Here is a 19,003-nt window from a genome sequence, read left to right on the forward strand (position 1 = left end):
GGAAAAAAATTGCTTCTTCAATAGGGGTGTAGGCACATATAAACAGCTTTACCAGAATAAGCTATAACTTACAGGGGACTATTGATCTGCACCAGGAACTGATAAGTTGACTAGTATCAGACTAGTTAGACCCAGAGTCTATTACTGGTCATCACTTTTGTCTTCATATAGCTAAAACTTTGAGCCTGGTTGTTATAGCTAAAACCAGGCATTGTATGCATCAACCTAATTTGGTTTTATATTATTAAAACTTGTTATATTATCTTGCCCTCAGGACTTGGTACAAATTGTCATCCTTTGTTGAGTGAAATCTTAGTCAGAATGACTTTAAAAAACACAGAATTAAACCATAATATATGATTAGTGTATTTAACAAATAAATTGACCTATAATCTATATCTATATATTTGTAACATTTAACTAAGACATGACTAAAATTATAGGAAAATGTACTATTTTCTTACACTAAAATAGTTTCAAAAGGGTTCTTATTTATATTTTATTTAAATTTTTGTACATTTTATGTAAAAGGAAAGTCACTCTATCTAGTTTCTTTATTAGGATAAAGATAATTTTATCTATTACATTAAGCAACACAATAACCTCAAATTGACTATCCCATGCTTTAGAAATTTTTCTGAACATCATTGTTTAAGATGAAGTAGAAACTAAATTGTCCATATTAACATATGCATCAGATTTTTCTGCTATGCACATTCATAGTTTCAATGTTCCTCAAAGAGAGCAGAAAGTGGAATGTGTTCTGATTCATCAGGCAAATCAACTAGAGGCTCAAAATGTCTTAAAAGCACCTTCTGTTCTTAAAATATTTTTGCTTTTACTTTTAGTTCCAATAATGTATTTTTAAGTAAAAACTTACAGATTTATCTAATGGCTGTAAACTAGAAGTAGCATAACATTATACATTTTCCAGATGACATTGTCAGTCTAAAAGGATTTTAGAAGTGTTTAGTTTGTCTGTGGTGCTCCTCTGGCAAACTTACAATCAACGTTCAACTTGAATTGAAAAGTCAATTTATGTCTCCTTTCCTGAAACCTTTCCTTCCTTACATTCAGTTACAAACATCACCAATCCTTTGTCAGAGCTCCAACAAGAAACCTTTCCAGAAATTGTCATAATTTTTAAGAATCTTGGCTATAAAAAAAAACTATACTGTCTATACAGTGTAAAGCATCCTAATAGTGAAAGCTTGACAATGAAAACACGAATTTGAATCGTATGTTTATTTGAAGTTAAAACTACAGGGTCCATTATGAAAGTAATGAGCATTTACTGGCAAAATATATTTATTGATCGTAATTTGTACAAATGTTCAATATTCTTCAAAATACATTCCTCCTTCATCAATACACTTGCGGAGACGTGTTTGCTACGCCTGAAAGGCACCCTGAAACTCTTCCAAGGGAATGCCTCTCAGGAACGTTGTAACATGGTGTTGGATGTTTCCCAAGGTTCCCCAATGTTTTCCTTTCTTCTCTCTCTCTCTCTTGAGTCGCGGAAACAAAGAGAAGTCACATGAAGCTAAGTAGGGACTGTAAGGTGGTGAGGGATTACCGGAGGGGGGGGGGACATCCATAACGGGGTTCGTCGGCGACCTCCTCCTGGCTCTCTTTGAATGCCTTGTGCCACTTCCCTGACTGTGATCTTGAAATGCAATCGTCCTTGAAGGCTTCTTGCAGCATCTGGAATGTTTCGGTTGCATTTTTTCCAAACCTCACGCAAAACTTTATGGCATATCATTGTTCAAGCGAACGCTCCATTGCGTTATGTTACAAAAGTTGAAAACATACTTCAAGCGGAGGCACTTATCTCCGCTCACACTGCTCGAAAGCAACTGATGACTGGATGCATTGAAAGGGCATATCCCGCACCACATTTCCCAGCCGGTTTTACCGTGCTGCCATCTATCATCGCGTCACAATAACATTGTGCTCATTACTTTCATAATGGACCCTGTATGTGCCGTAATGGAAAAAGTGATGTTAACATCCACAATGATTTGGATATATTTGAGTTTTGAAGTTAGATTTTAATGACTGATTGAATCATTGAATTTCCCAGGTTTGTAGGAAATGTTTTGATATTGGAGTCAGATTTTAGGATTAGGTTGAATCGAAAGAATTCACCATGTTTATAATAAAATGAATTAGAATATTTTATAAATAGCTAAATAAATATGCAAAGTATTACCAATATTGTGTGATCCAGGTATCAGGAAGCAAGGTTTGACTGTACTCACTAATTTTTTTTTTCAATTTTGTGTGTTAATTTTATATCATAAACAATTGTAATTCAACCTTTTGTAAAACACTTCCGTTTATCAATTGAATTTTGTGGAATTAATCAAAATTCATTTTGTTAAATTAGAACTAAACATTTTAAAGAATTATAGGATATTTTACTGACATTGTATATAAAAGCATATTAATCAAAGGTAAAGTTTTAATGTGACTGTAATGTAATGTAACATTGGGAAATTGTAAACGAAATATATCATAAGTTATTGTCAAAAAGTGAATACCAACGGAATTGTAATTGCCAAAAAAAAAAAAAAAACAATATCTTTTTAATGCCACAAAAATTTTCTGAACTGAAAGTAAGTTTTAAAATTACTTTAATAACATAATTTGTATGATTTATTTGATTTTACAGATGTCGATGAATGTGGGTTAGGTCTGCATACATGCCATCCCAACTCTCAGTGTATTAATATGCCAGGTTGGTACTTTTGTCAGTGTCGACCGGGCTATGAAAGTCATCCAGAAGATACCCTTGGAGCTTTTTGTCAAGGTAATAGCTTTTTGTAACTTTCTGGATAGTATTTGTACTTTATTACTGTGTACAAAGAACACGTACAGATCAAATTCCAAAATCTTTTTTTATATTATAAATTGTTTCTTCAATTAATCATGTCATTCACTTCATTCATATGGTAGAATATGACCAGGATTTCGAACAATTTTTTTTAGAAAGTAAAGGAAATTTATTCAAAAAAAGTGGCCCATAATTGAAAACTGTTTTTTTATTTTGTTGATGAAACTAGTAAATAAAGTACTACTTGTAAAATTTATTAAGATTCAAGAAAGTTTAATAAACTATAAAACACCAGTGTTTTTCCAACTGAACATTTTCTTCAATGTACTCATTTTCTATCACGAATATTCTTCATCAAACCAAGTAGATAAGTTTTTTCCTTTCAATTTTTAGTTTTCAATTTATTTGATAATTAATCATTTTTTTTGCCAAGTTGCAGTTCTTTTGTTTAATAATACCAATACATTTATTTCAAAATTGAGGCAGTGAAGAAACAAAGGAATGTAAGTGGACTTTTTAAAGGTTTGAAGGAAACTTGTGCTTAATTCAAACCCAAGGTAGGCATTTATTGAAACGTTTCTAATGTGTTTTAATTTCTTGCAGATGTTGATGAATGTCAAATTGGTAGCCATACATGTGCATTGTCTGCTTTGTGTGTTAATGATGAAGGCAGCTATCACTGTGAATGCCTTGAAAATAGTTCCTGCTCTTTAAGTAAGCTTATAAAACTGTTCTCAAAAAATTATGTTTTCAAAGATGAAATGTAGAGACATACCGTGTAACACTTTGGCCGAGTACTAGGCCGAGTTAGCAAGTACCAATTATGTTTTAAGAAGAACCACCGACACACATATGATGAATTTTGAACTTATTGGAATAGTTGTATAGACCTCCTTGTCCATATAATAATTTTTAAAACTAAATTCCAGCTGAAATTTAATTACACATTATTTTAAAAATTTTGTTTATGTCAAAAATTTTACAAAAAAATTTATATTTAAAATTAAAAATAAATAAATAAAAGGTATGATTAATCAAGTTGGAATTAAAACAAATTATACCAATCTGTTATAGTTCTAGTTCACGAAACATAAATAATTTTTAAAAGCAAATAAAACAAATGTACAGGAACACTGCAGACACGTGTTTCTGCGCTACAAAGAACATCTTTTTCAGTGCATAAAATGTAAGCTAAAGAATGTAAAGACATTCGACAAAAGAATCTGACTTTTGTTGGATGCCTTTAAATCCACGAGCTCACATTTTGTGCATTGAAAAAAGAATTCCTTGTAATGCCAAAACATGTGTCCGCACTGTGCTTTTAACGTTGTTTTATTTCGTTTTATTTTTTAATCAAAGGTATTTTTATGTTTCTTATAACTAATTTTTGTTTGTAGCAAAAATCCATTTTTAATATAAAAATTCCTTATTTTCTGAATTTTTTTTGCAATTTTTAATTCATAAGTTTTATTAACTTTATGGACATTAAAATAAAGATTTATTCCATTGAAGCATTACAAACTTCATTGTTCTCAAAATTTAAATTTGACTTGTAAATGATTGCAGAAAATATGCTTGCGCTTTTTTTATAAATTTTAATATCTGTCTTGGACAACATTCAATTTTTGCATCTACTCGGTATTGGACGAATATCTGATAAAAATTTGGCCGAGTACCGAGTAGTTACCGAGTACTTGGTACGTCTCTAGTGAAATGTATGAGTGTGAGAATTATGATTCATGATATGGGCATTTTTTAACATAAAAATTAAAATGAATTTCATAGATACGCACTTAGTTGTTATGGCCTAAAATAGTTCTTTGTTTTAAAGTTTTGAATTATATCAATTTGGTATGCTAAAATTGGTTTTCAGAACTTTCCAGAGCAAGTGATGTTACTTTTAAATTAAAGTAATATATCAATAGTTTAGGGTTTCTTTTTCCTTCTGTAGCTATAAAAATATACTGCATTTGATTTTGTTAAGTCAAGTTCCACATTTAAGTCACCATTACAGTCATTCAGGATACTTTGAGCCATTCTGATTAACTTTGTGTCACTTCACATTTTTGTACATTCCAATTTAAAAAATATCTAGAAGGCCCAGTGCTTCACTCTACAGGTAAGTTAGTTAAAAAATCAGTTAAAATCTTAATATAGAAAATAAGTTTGAAAAACTGTACTCGGCAAATTGTGAATTAAAGCAAATCTCAAGTTATTATTTAGAAGCTATTTTGGAAAGCTAATTTAAAGTTGTTGAAAACCTACTAATATTTTCTAGTAAATAACATTAGAATTGTACATCATATGAACAATCACATTAAATTTTTACCTAGAAAATAGCTTTATTCCCTACATCATTGTTTTGATTAATCTTGGTTATTATTTCTTTATTTATTTACCATAGCTTTTCTGAATCTAGAAAATTTTGTGACTAACAAGTTTTCAATCTTTCATAGTGTCCTACTGTTGTTCCTTACTTACAGGCCATTTTCCTTATAAGCTTTAATTTTGGAGTTCTCTTAAAATATAAATCATTCTGTAAACTTTTACCAACCTACTCATGTCTCTAAGAGTGAAATAAATATTGAAAGGTACATGTATATACTTTAAGAATAGAGAATAGGGAAAAAAAATTTTATGCTTTAATGTGCAGAAACAGCTCCTTTGAGTGCTGTTTTTCTGCCTTATTGAAATCCAATTTCAAATTAATTACAATTTATTTTTTCATGATATAGAATTAAATTTAAATGTGTGTTTTAAATTTTAGGTTGTCTCTATTTTGGGGAAGAACGTTTAAGTGGAGAAATTTGGTCAAGTGATTCTTGTACTAGATGTCGCTGCACAAATGGAGTAGTAGCTTGCCAGCCTGTTGAATGTGATTGCACAAAACGTAATATAAACTTTGAGTGTTGTCCTCACTGTGATCATTCTTCTAGCTGTCAGCATCAAGAAGCACCAAAGTCATTTCGAAATGGTGACCAGTGGATTTATCAGTGCCAAACATGTGAATGTCTTGTAAGTATGAAAAACTTTTAAAAATTTCACACAATGCTGATGTCTTTTTGAAAAAATCTTATTCAGTAATAGATTCTTTCTACTTGCATTGAAGTTAACTTATTAATTAAAAGCTTAAACGTCAGAAAGACTATTTTAGGATGATAGAATATAGTTTTATATAAGGACATTAAAAAATGTTCTCTTACAGCAAATGCTGTTAATTTTCACTCAAAAATCATTTGTTCATAATTTTTAACTAATTATTTAATGAATTTCAATATATTAAAAATTATTTTGTTGTTAAATTCAAGTGCAACATGCTGTATTAAAATGCTCATTTTGTTTTTTAACTAAGCTGAAATTATTAAAATCTTAGTTACATTCAGCATTTGGAAAGATTATCTTTACATTTCTATTGAATGATATGATTCAGATGTCATACATTGTGTGTCTTAACCCTTTCCAGGACTATTAATCTTAAATATTTTACATAAAATCGATAATATTAATGTTTATGAACTTAGTTCACCCACCCTTATTCAACCAATTATAGAATATATTAAAACTGGTGTTACCCCCCCCCCCCCTAAAGTTTTGTTTGTTGTTTTATAGAAATAGATAATGTAAAATATTGCTCTTTGTTCAGTAAGAGCTGTATGTTTTATTCAAAAGCATTTTTTTGAAAATTAAAAAGATGAGTCAATTTAGTTGGCTCTATATTTTTGTGGATCACTAAAATTTTTGAAAAAATATTTGCTTCTTTTTGAAGGTAATTTCTAGGAATTTTTCTTGAGTATTTAGTTATTTAGTCTGTTAATTATGAAATAATAGGGATGGAGGTCAAAAACTCAGGTAAGGTTGGGCTTTTATGGCACCAATTAATCAATGATATGGCAGTAATTATCAATGTTACTCCAACCGCAAATGAAATTCAATGTTTATAATTATAAACCACTTGCATTGTTTCACCTTATCATCAAAAATGCTTATTTTGTATTGTTTTGTATTTTAAAAGAGTGTTCAAACTCTGTAAAACCTCTCTCCCCGCTTGCGGAAGCTTTGACACACATGGATTAAAAGTTATAAAACATGTGCTGAAATAATTACATGTCTAATGAGATGCTGTTGCTAGGTGGTAGCAATATTTACATCTAAAAAATATATTCTGTTAAATTAAATTTATTCGAATTTGTAGAGATTTTGATTGTTTGAGCTGTCATAATCAAATTTCATTTTCAATGCAACTCTTTCTGTTCCTCTGCTGTTCATTCCATGAGAGAGCTTAATGACATCTGTTTTGGACACTGTTGCTGCATTTTCTTTTTCAGGACAAAGAAAACTAAAGCTAATTGCATCATATCTTCTAAGGAAACTTTTAGAAAATTCATGTCAATTTACTTTCATTTAGCAAACAATATAATGTAAGAAACTTTAGTTTGGTTATAAATTTTACTAAGAAACTCAAATTTCAATGACACAATAGTTTTTTCGAAAGTCTTTGAAATTATTGTTATTATTTATTTATTTTTTGGTTAAGATTCAGTCTTGAGATATTTTTTTTCTTGTCCTTTTTCTTAATATTTTGAGAATATTTTTTTTGTTCCCATATTGTGTACCTTTTAGCTTTGAGAGGCCTAGCTTTTGCCTAAGTCATTGTTTTGGTCTTTTAGCATATTAATCTTTGTGCACAAGTAATTCAATTTGTTTCTGGGTATGTTCATGACAAGTAATACTGAAAAGAAGAAATTGCAAAAAAAAAAAAAAAAAAAAATCCTAAAAAATACATCACATGTGACTGTTTCTTGATTTGTACTTGAGAATGATCAAAATATAAAAAAAATTTTCTACTTGATACTGTGCTGTCACTTGGTGCTCATTAGTTAAATAAATGTATAAAAGTAAAAAATAGAGGGTGGTCAAATCTCCCTGGTTTTGCTTAAATATTATACAAGTTCATTGATACAAATTTGTCATGTGTAAAATTTTAGTTATTAAGTGATGATCTCTTATCCCGTAACAGCACAAAATATGTTACACACTTTAATATCAATGAATGTTATTTTTATTACATTCCTATTTTTAACATTTTTAAATTTCATAATATTAAGTAATGCATGCCTAATGCTTTTTCTACACTACAATCTTATCCAATTATTTTTTTATCAATTATTCACTTGAAATACATCCATGTCGCCAAAAATATTTGCTCTGGCTCTGGAATGTCATTTTCCTAATATTCCTTCTTACTAAGAATTTTATTCATTATGGCTATATTAACAATTTTTCACCTTGCAATCAATTTTCTTTCTTTAACATAATAAAGGCTCCAAAATAGATGCATGTATCAAATACACCTTTGATCAGTGTTGATAAATCATAAACATAAATTTTAGTGATAAGAGTTAAGAGTTGAAGTTAAAAAATGTATATTTGAACTATTTCAAATAAATTTTCATAATTTTAGAAACTTCTAATTACATGTTTAAAAATTTTCCCCCAGCATGGAGAAGTTGATTGTTGGCCTTTGGAATGTCCTCCAGTAACATGTGATTCACCAATTCAAAGGCCAGGTGATTGTTGTCCACGTTGTGATACTGATCCCTGTTCTCTTGCATATAACACAACTCACAGTCAGCTTAGAGGTTGTGCTTATAATGGACTTATTTATAAACCCGGGGAGAAAATACCTCTTACTCAAGATCCTTGTTCTTCATGTCATTGTCAAGTAAGTTTAAAATGCAGGATAGAACTATGTTCTAGTTTTCAATGTTTCGTGTAATTTGATCATGTAGTCATAATTGAAGCAACAGTTACATAAGAGTTTCAAATGATGCCCTAATGTGTATTTTTTACTTCTAAATGTAGTGAATGTTTTATTGATTTTCATCCATAACAATATTGGTAATGAAATCTCAAATTGGACTGTCTGAAACGTAAAAATTTATTTCATTTAAAACAGTTTCTGCAAAAAAGTTTTTTAGTATTCTTTCTATTACTTATTTTCTTAATTACTGTTATAAGATATGAAATTTTGTGCATGATTTAAATTGAGTTGTATTGTGGCTGGAATGCATTGGTATAATATTCAAGTGCTTTTGCGGAATTTTAAAAATTATTCTCTAAATATTAATTTTTTGTGAAGTAGACTTGCCCTAGTCAACATTTCTTCCCTCTCTGACACAGGAATCTACAATTGTGAAACTTATTCCGGTGCAACCTCAGAATCATGCGGTTTCTAAAGGATAAATTGTGGTACTAAAAAACTAATATTTTGAGCTGAATAGAAAAATGAATGCTGAATTACATAAGTATAACTTACTTAACATAACTTTATAATGTGAATAACTAATCCGATCAAACCACATAAAAACTGGCAATTTCAAATGCAACATTCAAGAATGGTTATGAAAATGAGTGGAATAGCACATGCTTTTAAAAGTGAAAGTAATTGAGAGAGAGAGGGAGGGGAGAGAGTGCCTTGAAATCTTTTTTGCAGGATGGGGCTTAATGTATGTATAATTTATACAAATCCAAAAGAGACTCAGCAGGCGTGTTCCAACTAGGCTCACCCTATTTTGTCAATTCCTAATAAGGAGTTTTCAGGGAAGATGTTTTTATAATTTGAATTACAGTAGCATAAAAAATTGATTTAAATGTGAAGCTAAATTAAGAAGGAATGATTCAAGCATACTCATTTTTTTTATGCAGCCTGACAATAGTTCCAGTAAACTTTTATATATTTCATGAAATATGAAGAACAAAATGTATGTGTTTCATTGTTAGAAAGGAACCTCCTCTTCAGTATGCAGAAAAGAAACTTTTGATAGAAATAGCAAAATTGTTTCTAAGAGATCATAAAAAATGCTTGTAGTTAAAATTCTATGTAAAATATGAGGAAGATTTTATTTACTTGTATCACAAAATTTATGATGAAAAAAATTGTAATTTTACTAGAATTAAATTATATGTGATGCTGAACATCATCAAAGACTTGGAATGCTCACATTATTGACTCTTTCTTCAATACATAATTTTCTTGATGCATCTTGTGAACTTTCTGAGCTCATTTAGTTTCACCTATGTAAAATTGTATGTTAACAATGATATTAGGTCTAGTATATTCTGAAGTCACATATGAGGTCTCTGAGCATGCACATAATATAAACTTTCAAACAGTAAAATACCATCTGAAAGTAGAATCATTTTAAAACCCTAGCAATTTGATGATTTACAATCAAAAGGAATGATGCATGGGCCAAATGGTTCCTATAAAAAGTCCAGTTGCAAGGCCAGTCATTTAGGGGCTTCAGGGGGTCAATTTTCCCCACTGCTCCCTGGCTTAATTGAATGGTTTTTGTTGTTTCTCCATAAATTTGCATTCAGTGCACACCTTTTGGTCCTCCGCTCCCTAGGGAAATATTTGAAATGACAGGCCTGCCAGCTATATTTATTAATAGGCTTAAGCTTTGTGAGCTTCTTTTTCCTTCAACAAAAAAGAGTGCTGGTAACCTATATCATTTGCCTTATCTGATTGTATCAGATTATGGGAGAAGAATCAATGTCTATAATCCAATGAAGAAGAAAGATATCAGATTTTTTTTGTGTGTGAAGTGATAAAAAATTAAAAAAGGTGTATGGTTTCTGAGTTTTTTAGTCTGAATATTCAGAAATCACGAGATTAGCATAAAAGGTGAAAATTGTTATTGCATTCTTCCTAATGAAAATGCATGCAGCTGTTGCATGCATAAGTGATAAATTATGCTGAATACTTGAGTAACATTGATACATTAAAATAAGCTGGTATGTGTAAACAAAATATGTTCTTTAATTTCCTTAAAGAAAAGAAGGATTCTGGAAGTATATTGAACTTTTGAAGAACTTATTAAATAAAAGTAAATGATGAACTTATTAAATAAATAAAAGTTATAACTTTTGAAGAACAACATTAAATAAAACTCCCAGCAGAAAGAATAGTTTCCTTTTCTGCAAATGGGGCAGTTTGTTTAACAAACTTAGTATAATACTTCGTAAATTTTTGTCTCATGAGCATGGAGAAAACAAAGAAAATGTTTAACTAGTTTGCAAAATGTACCAATGTTAATTACAATCAGCCTATACACAACCATTATTTTGCAAACCTTTGGTGAAGCATTAAATCTTGTATAACAAGCAGCAGAAAACGAAACATTGCTAAATGTTGAAAAGCATTAATTTTCAGTTTGCTAAGTTATGTATTAATTCTTTACATCAAGAAAAATTAATATTAGCTAAAATTAAAGTGAATGTTTCTTAGTTTCTATTTAAAAGTAAAACAGTATAAATCCATAGTTAAAACATTACAAATTTTTAAATTGCACTAATATTAAATCAAATAGAATGCTTTATGACATATTTATAATGAAATTTTTGAGAAATGGTATTGAAGTTTATAGGCTGAAATTTGTTTAATAAACTATTTTCAAGTGCTGCAGGGCAAAAATCAATTATTTCAAATGACATATGAAGTATCATACTAATAATTAGAGTTGTTGTGTATGATTTAATGTGATTATTTCTTTAATTTATAATAGTGAAATGAAATAAAATCTAACTTTGATTGCATCCAATATATTCTTTTTGAAAATGATAGGATTCAAATAAAGTATAGCATTTTTGCCAGAAAAAGTTTTAAATTAGGTTTAATCAAGAGTAGTATTTAAATCAATGCAAAACTATTCTGCATGAAAGTTTAGTACATTTAAGTATTTTTACATTTGAAGGGATTTTTTCTTTCTTTTTTTTTTTCAATTTTTGAGTATGTGTTTGCAACTCTGCTAAATACTACCACAAAGAACACTCTTCTGCAATGCAATCCTTGCGATGTAGTCGATGGCTCTCCTCCCCTTTCTTTGTTTGTACTCATATATGTTTAGTATTTTTACAAATCAAGTTTTAACAAAATCTTGTCCGATTCTGACAACAAAATGCAACATTTAATACCTAGTTTACTTTTAAAAAGCAAAAAAAAAAAAAACCTTTGCTTTCCTGTCTAAAAGTATGGATTAATATTAGTGAAAAGGGGGCCAAAAGTATAAGAAACTACCACATTGGTTCTCTTAATTTTATTGATTGTCATCTCTTTTTGATCTGAAATGTTTATATTTTGTTACTCAAGTTCTGAGTTAATCAAACACTTTGGTTTACAAAAATTTCAAAACTGAAGTTCATTTTTTATTAACTTTACTGTCAAGTTTGCAATTCTGTGAATAATGAATATGAAAAATTATCTATTAATCCACATTATATTACTTTGCAAAAAAAAAAAAAAAAAATACTGTTGCATTTTTCCTAAGTGCATTAAATAAAATAAAAATATTTTTTAATTTTCTGCTAAAAATAAAATCCCTTTCATTCTATTTGATTCTTTAAATTTCTATGTATATATGGGTATATGTAATGAAGTATATATCTATATTACTTAGTTGTAACTCCATTTAAATTACAATGTTTGTAATTCCCATTTGTCATCTGTCAGATATTGTTTTAACTATTGGTGTATGTTTTTTTTAGTAACTGTAAGTGCTTCAAACAAAAAATTTTGAGTTTGCCTCATTAACCGTGTGATGTGCGTTTTTAACAGTTTTTGAAAACCTTTTTGATCAAATTTGATTTGATTTTTATGTTGCTGTGCTTCAAAATTTTTCATGCTTTTACTTTTTTTGATGATTTGCATGACTTCTTTTATTATTCAAATTTGCACCAAATTTTATTGCTTATTTTGAATCTAATTTGTTCATAAATCAGCATTTTATGCATTTCTTTTGCAAACATGCGTTAAGTAGCATTTTGCTCAAAACTCGGATTTTATTTAAAATTTTTGAGCTTTTATGCAGCAATGCAGTGTTTCCGATGTTTGGTGCAAGTTTGATAGCTTTTCAATCTCCTCCTCTAATGTAGTGACCTTTTGTGAAAATAAAACTATTAGTGTGTATAAAACATAAAGGTCACTTTTATGTAAATATTACTAGAATTCCACATGGAACAACTTTTTTCAAAATGTTGCACAAAACATATAAAACAGTACAATTATGCACAGTGATTTTTAGGCATAATATTGACATGTAGCAGGTTTGTTCTCCTTTATCAATTGTTAACTGAATTATGAGTATCATTTATATTAAGAGACATCACTTATTCTTGACTGGTGTAGTTTTGCTCTTGATGTTTAAATAGTCTTTAGTTTTCAACCAAGCTAATGTCTAAGTACTTGAAACTATTTTTCTTTTTAAAATTTGTAGTTGAAAGATAAGGATGACAATGCTGTGTTTTGATACAAAAATTCTGCATTTTTATTTTTATATCTAATATTTATTAGTTGCTAAGTATAGAAAAATGCGTACAAATTTGTATGAAACTTATTGAACATTTATTTCGGATAAGGAGCAAAAGCAGATACCTCAATTTATGTGACTGAATTTTTAGAACTGTTATAGTAGTGTTTTACTGGAGCCTTTTTCTTAGTAACTTATGAAAACTTTTGATGCAGTTTCTGTTTTAGAAATGTGATTTTGCTTTACAATCATCATCAATTTTACATGTTATATTACAGTAATTTTTAATATACTCCTGCTAACTACAAACTCATACATGATTTACAAGATTTAGTTTTTACAGGAATAGTCACTTATTCAATGATAAAGTGTGCTATAAGTGGCATTCACATCAAATTTTAAACAGTGACGGAACAAATTTCCTTGAAATATTCTTCTTTTACTAGTTTTACTTATAATTCTTGCTAATATTCTATTAACTTGATTAATTCACACTAATTAGACTACAACTTCTTTATTAACATACTATGCCATTCAAAATGTTTTGTGCCAAAATTGTCTTGTTCAGTGTTCTAGCATTGAGGAGGAGATTGTCAACAATCTAAACATTAACAATTACTAACTATAAGCATGTTTTATTTACTGACACCTACATTGCTAACAATCCTGTTACAGGTACCATTCTGTCAGCATTCAGTGAGCAATAGGGGTTATAGTTTCCATCGGTAAACACTTTTACTATTATTGTCTGCATAGCTGCACAAAACTTTTCTAAAATGCTCTACTCTTAGCAAATGAAGCTGAGACTGTCTTCTTCCTCACAGTAAACTTTTGTTTAGGACTAAATCTGTTGAAAATTTAAAAAAGTTACAACTGTTTGGGAAAAACTTTTCAGCTCAGTTTGCTATGCACTTTCTGTAAATGCATGCTTTACTGTGAAAATTATTTTGCTTTTGCACTGAAGTTTCTACAAACGGTCCTAAAAAGGTGCTCTATTTTTTGGAAATAATGTTTTATGAAGATGGTAGTTAAATTAATGAACGTTTTAAACGTATTTATTGGTGTTTAAAAATAGCTTATTTAATACAGTATCATGTTAAAACATTTCACCTTGCACTTACTTAAGATCTGTTATTGAGATTAAAAGAACAATGTTCCTTTCCGTTTTCTTGTCTAGACAGCAAATGTATTTAATATATATTTGTTTTTGTCAAAACATATTCTCTATGGTCTTCTGTTATTGTTAATGTGAAATATAAATGCATGCTTTTGCTGTGGTTTCTTATCAGATGCAATCAATAGACCACAAAACTAATTTAAATTGTCCTAAAATTCAGCTGCTATCAAGTTTCAGGATCAGAAGCTTGAAATATTTGATTTTATCAAGTCTGTATATTAAGAATATAATGCTGTTGCCTGTAGTAAGAATTTGCTCTGCAGCCATTGCAAAAGGCATTTGTTTTGCATTTGCATGTCAGTTGAACTTCATTCGCACTTGCACATTTTCCATTTTATCTTTTTGCTACATTTTTATTAATGTTATGATACTGAAAAATGAACTAAAATACTTCTTGTTTTATAGAATGGACATCTTTGCTGCAAATACAGTAGCAATTGCAATGGCAACTATGACAATTTTTCTGATTTGTTTCAAGGATACAATCACACTGCCAATGACAATAATTTACACAGTGATAATATTTTTAAGGACACTGAGGTTGATGGCTCTCAAGATTCAAATCATTCCAATGTATCAATCTATACTTCCAAGCCTAAAGAAAAGGACAAAGAATTACTTTCTGTTTTGTTTCCCACGGTTAAGGACTTCAGTGATGCAAGGCACATACATAACAGAATTAAACGGGAAAAGCAATCATTCAGCACCAGAAACATGCCTATGTTTGGAAATATGAAGTTGTCTAAAGTCCTATACGGTGCTGCTGTTGTTAAAGGTGCTAGTGTTCCAGACTTTCCATCAGTTTCAGATGAATAAAGCTAAAACTAATATGATCACAGATTTTTTACTGTGATATTGAGTTCCTGCTGTCTGGTTAATGCTGGCATATGCAATAATGGTTCTGAAATTTCTAAAGTCAGTGGTCAGTTGATCTTGGTCATGATTAGTTGTTGAAAGTAGTTCTGAGCATTTGATTTTTCATCTAGACATACAGTGCTAATGAGTCATCTGCAGGGCAGATGACATGATCTTAAAAATTGGACTTCTCCTTTATGAATTGGAGGTATCAAGACACGTTTCTTTTATGTATCATACTTGATGCTAATTTTTTAGTTACAGTGCAACATTTTGATACTTCTACAGATATAGATTTCTTTCAGGGAGTTTTTACGCATTTACATACATTAGCACATTTGTCTGAAATTTTTATTATATGATCATTTGTATATAGAATGTTGACTGCTTGCCTCCATGCAATTTGTTGTGTCCTTAATTTATTTCTAATGTAATTTAAATGTACCATAAAACGTGTTGAGTGATATGACAGTGTGTCATTATGGCAATTTTTGCACATAGTATGTTATGTACAGGGACCTAGTCCAAAATAAAGGTGTGCCTCTTAGGCTATTGCAAATGTTCCAAGTGTTTTCACAAAGCTCCATCCCCATAAATTCAAGAGCTGGACTCTTGAGTATATTTTTCTTCGTTTATGCGTTAACATTTGACATCATCAAAACAGGGTTTGGGACTGTTATTTCATTCTTTTGACTTTAGGATGACTAGTCATTTTGTGGCCGAAATGCTGTTGCGATCTTTGTATATTTTCAAAGATGTAGCAAATCTAAAGATACATTTGAATATGCAGTGCCTGGGTGGGGATACGAGTGATCATCCATGCTATAAATGCCATAAATTATTTACATTCCGGTACACTCTTAGGAACTCCAAATAGATAATATGAATGTCTCATTGGAGTTCTTGCTGGTAGCTGCTGTTCCTATTACTCAGTGTTTTGTGCTGACATTCCACAGCTTGCATGCAGTATTGGACATAATGGATGACAGTCCAATTAGCTTCTCAATAGACTAGCACAAAAATAGCTATGCAATTAGATGTACTGTTCTATACACATAAAGTAGAATTAAAACCAAAGTAGTTGAAATGTATCTTCTCTCTTTCAATAATGCTTACCAGATCAGGCCTATGCAATAAGTCTTCCTTCCAAAAGGGTGTTCCACCCTTAAAACTTTAGAATAGTTCATTTTTGTCTTAATAAGTGTTTTATTAAAATCTCTCATCTTTGTTATTTTACCTATTTTATGCTTAATATAGTAACTGTATAATCTTGCAATTTTTCAGTACTCCACTGCCTGTTAACATCTGTCTTTTACAAAATATATGTTCATTCATAATAGTTCTATCAGTGCTCAAAGTAAACTCTTAGCGCTAAAAGTCACTTGCAATCATGATCAACTGTGACTCAAGATTTAGAATATAAATGAAATAAAACTCCATTTTCAATAGAAATTTTCACAAGTTTTCTAGTCTTATCTGTTGCAATGAATTTTTAGATTTATTATTATTATAATATGCAATTTTTAAAACTTTTTCTAGTAAAATTTATATCGTTAATGCTTATAAATTATACATTTTTTTCCCATATTATGTACTTAAGTTGTATGTGACTGTTATGTAATTTCAGAAAGGAGGAATTCTGTAAGAAATTACACATTTTAAATCAAAATTTCTATTGAGTTGCAAAGCATACCAAGTAAAATGAAATGCAGAAAACAGGCTAATGAATAATGATCTTAAATAATTGTTAATGCAATATAATTTATTTTTAACTAAATCAGGAACTACAAATATTAGTATTGTACATTCAGAGCTTGCTGGTTACAAAATATTTAAAACAGCTATTTGATGTTGCCAGTATATTCACATTTTATTTTCAAGATCTTTAGTTACAAAAGTTCGATTCACTAACTACATGTTCTCTCTTCAATACTTCTGTTGCCTCCTTTTTTGTGCTGACTACATTGTATAAAATACAATTATATGCATTGTTGTTATTTTCATATCTATTGAACCTTGCCTGCATTCATATTGTTGTTATTATTGTTCTTTATTTATTTATTATTATTTTTTATTATTTTTTTTTTTTTTTTTTCATTTTTTAAAATTAAACTAGTGCAATCGCTTAATTTGTCTCTCTTAGGGTAAAATATTTTGAATTATTTTTCTAAAGTGAGAAAGTAAGATGTCCCACATGGAACAGTCGTGCATGTATGATTCATGTTCATGAAAGAATCCAGTGGCTTTTTCTTTCAGTAGACTAGTCTATCTGTGAATAGTCAATATATAATGTTGTACTTAATATATTTTGCCCAAGAGGAAAGCTTATTAATGCTATTTATAGTCCACACGTGCTTTTACCACATTGTTACAATCATATTGGGTAACATTTTTCCTAAAAAAGTAAATTGCTAACTGTACTAATACTTTAAAATTGTTGCTTGATGTGTAAATAAAAGTTCTTGTTTCTTTTTATGACGTTTTGTGTTCTTTCTCTAAATTGATATCAAAAGCTGAGTTTTAGGGTCAAAACCAGATATACCAAACATAGAGCCTTAGACCTAGAACTAGCTTAACCAGTAAAACGTGGAACCCGAGATATCTCGGAAACTGAAGCAGTGGCCCAAACCGTGGAACCCGAGCTCCTAGACTAGGGGCAGAGGGCTTCACTGCAGAGCTCGCAGTGTTCGTTCCCCTCTTTGGAATTCGCCGGTTCAGGATGAAAAGGGTTTAGTGTCAAAAGGGTGGATCACTTGGGAGTGTCACCCCTTCAGCGGTATTCTATGATCTGAAAAGGAAAGAAATGCATTTTCTGGGAACGACAGTGGCTTTTTATCTTACGATATTTCGCTTGTTTTCGTACTTCTGAAAAATTTACAATTATCTATATCTATTTTGAGATCATATGTCTTAATATTTTAATATTAATTAAGTTTATAGTTTTTACATACAGCAATAACTAAATAGATTGCTTTGACTAATTTGTTCCCTAATAATATTTTGCCTACTACAAAAAAAAAAAAAAAAAAAGACATTTTATTTTCAAAATATAAGAAAAAAAAGTAGAGCCTACAAGTTTTATCATTCTAATAGAACTTACGTTCGGTTTTTTAAATAGAATATCATGAAGAGAAAAACAAGTAAAAAATAAGATGAAAGAAAAAACCAAATCAATTAGATGCGAAAAGGATCGCTTACAGGGAAAAAAAAAAATGCTGTAGAATATGAATATGGAAACAAAAAATCGTCGAAATAAGAAATATATCTAGAAACAAAGTTTGGGTTCTACAAAAGTACAGTATCGTAATCACGTTATTTTTTACCATATTATTCTTGTAATTCGGAGTCTAAATCTTTCCATTATCATCGAGTAAACTAGATAATACAATGACAATATAGCCTTTGCGGGTAAAAAGAGTCCGTGTTTCTGCTTCAAAATCCGATGAAAGATGTTCATCAAAAAGTTACCTTATCAAGCAACTAACACTAGTTGCTGTTAATACTAATATGGTCGTTATGAAAAATAGTTGCATTTTGACGTTTCTGTTGATTACGTTTATATGATAAAGTTATCCGCTGGTATTTCTTGGCCAATGTACTTATTCTTTGTAATTTCTCAAGTTCTGGGCGAAATTCTCATGTTTTCTGAGCTTCAAAGTCAATTAAGGATAGATGAAAGCGATAAACCAGAACTCGATTAAGTCATAGTAAAGTCCTAGACCCGGAGGGCCAAATCCTTCCTCCTCTACACAACACACAATCGTTCCAATCATCATTCCAATATTTTAAGCAGTTCTTGTAATTTGGTATGTATTATAAGAACCTATA

General features: G+C 29.9%; 1 protein-coding gene across 2 annotated transcripts in view; it reads left to right on the forward strand.

Moving 5' to 3' along the window:
- The window catches only part of LOC129231277 (protein kinase C-binding protein NELL2-like), a 231,060-nt gene extending 213,410 nt beyond the window's left edge, over nucleotides 1-17,650 (forward strand). For both annotated transcript variants that reach the window (XM_054865562.1, XM_054865563.1), the window contains exons 15-20: nucleotides 2,675-2,812; nucleotides 3,440-3,550; nucleotides 5,604-5,851; nucleotides 8,334-8,558; nucleotides 13,819-13,868; nucleotides 14,726-17,650. In XM_054865562.1, the coding sequence (XP_054721537.1) occupies nucleotides 2,675-2,812; nucleotides 3,440-3,550; nucleotides 5,604-5,851; nucleotides 8,334-8,558; nucleotides 13,819-13,868; nucleotides 14,726-15,056 (1,103 nt within the window). In that variant the 3' untranslated portion in view covers nucleotides 15,057-17,650. The remainder of the gene's footprint in view (nucleotides 1-2,674; nucleotides 2,813-3,439; nucleotides 3,551-5,603; nucleotides 5,852-8,333; nucleotides 8,559-13,818; nucleotides 13,869-14,725) is intronic.
- The last annotated feature ends 1,353 nt before the right edge of the window (nucleotides 17,651-19,003 follow it).

Source organism: Uloborus diversus, chromosome 10, assembly GCF_026930045.1.
Source record: "Uloborus diversus isolate 005 chromosome 10, Udiv.v.3.1, whole genome shotgun sequence".
NCBI lineage: Eukaryota > Metazoa > Arthropoda > Arachnida > Araneae > Uloboridae > Uloborus > Uloborus diversus.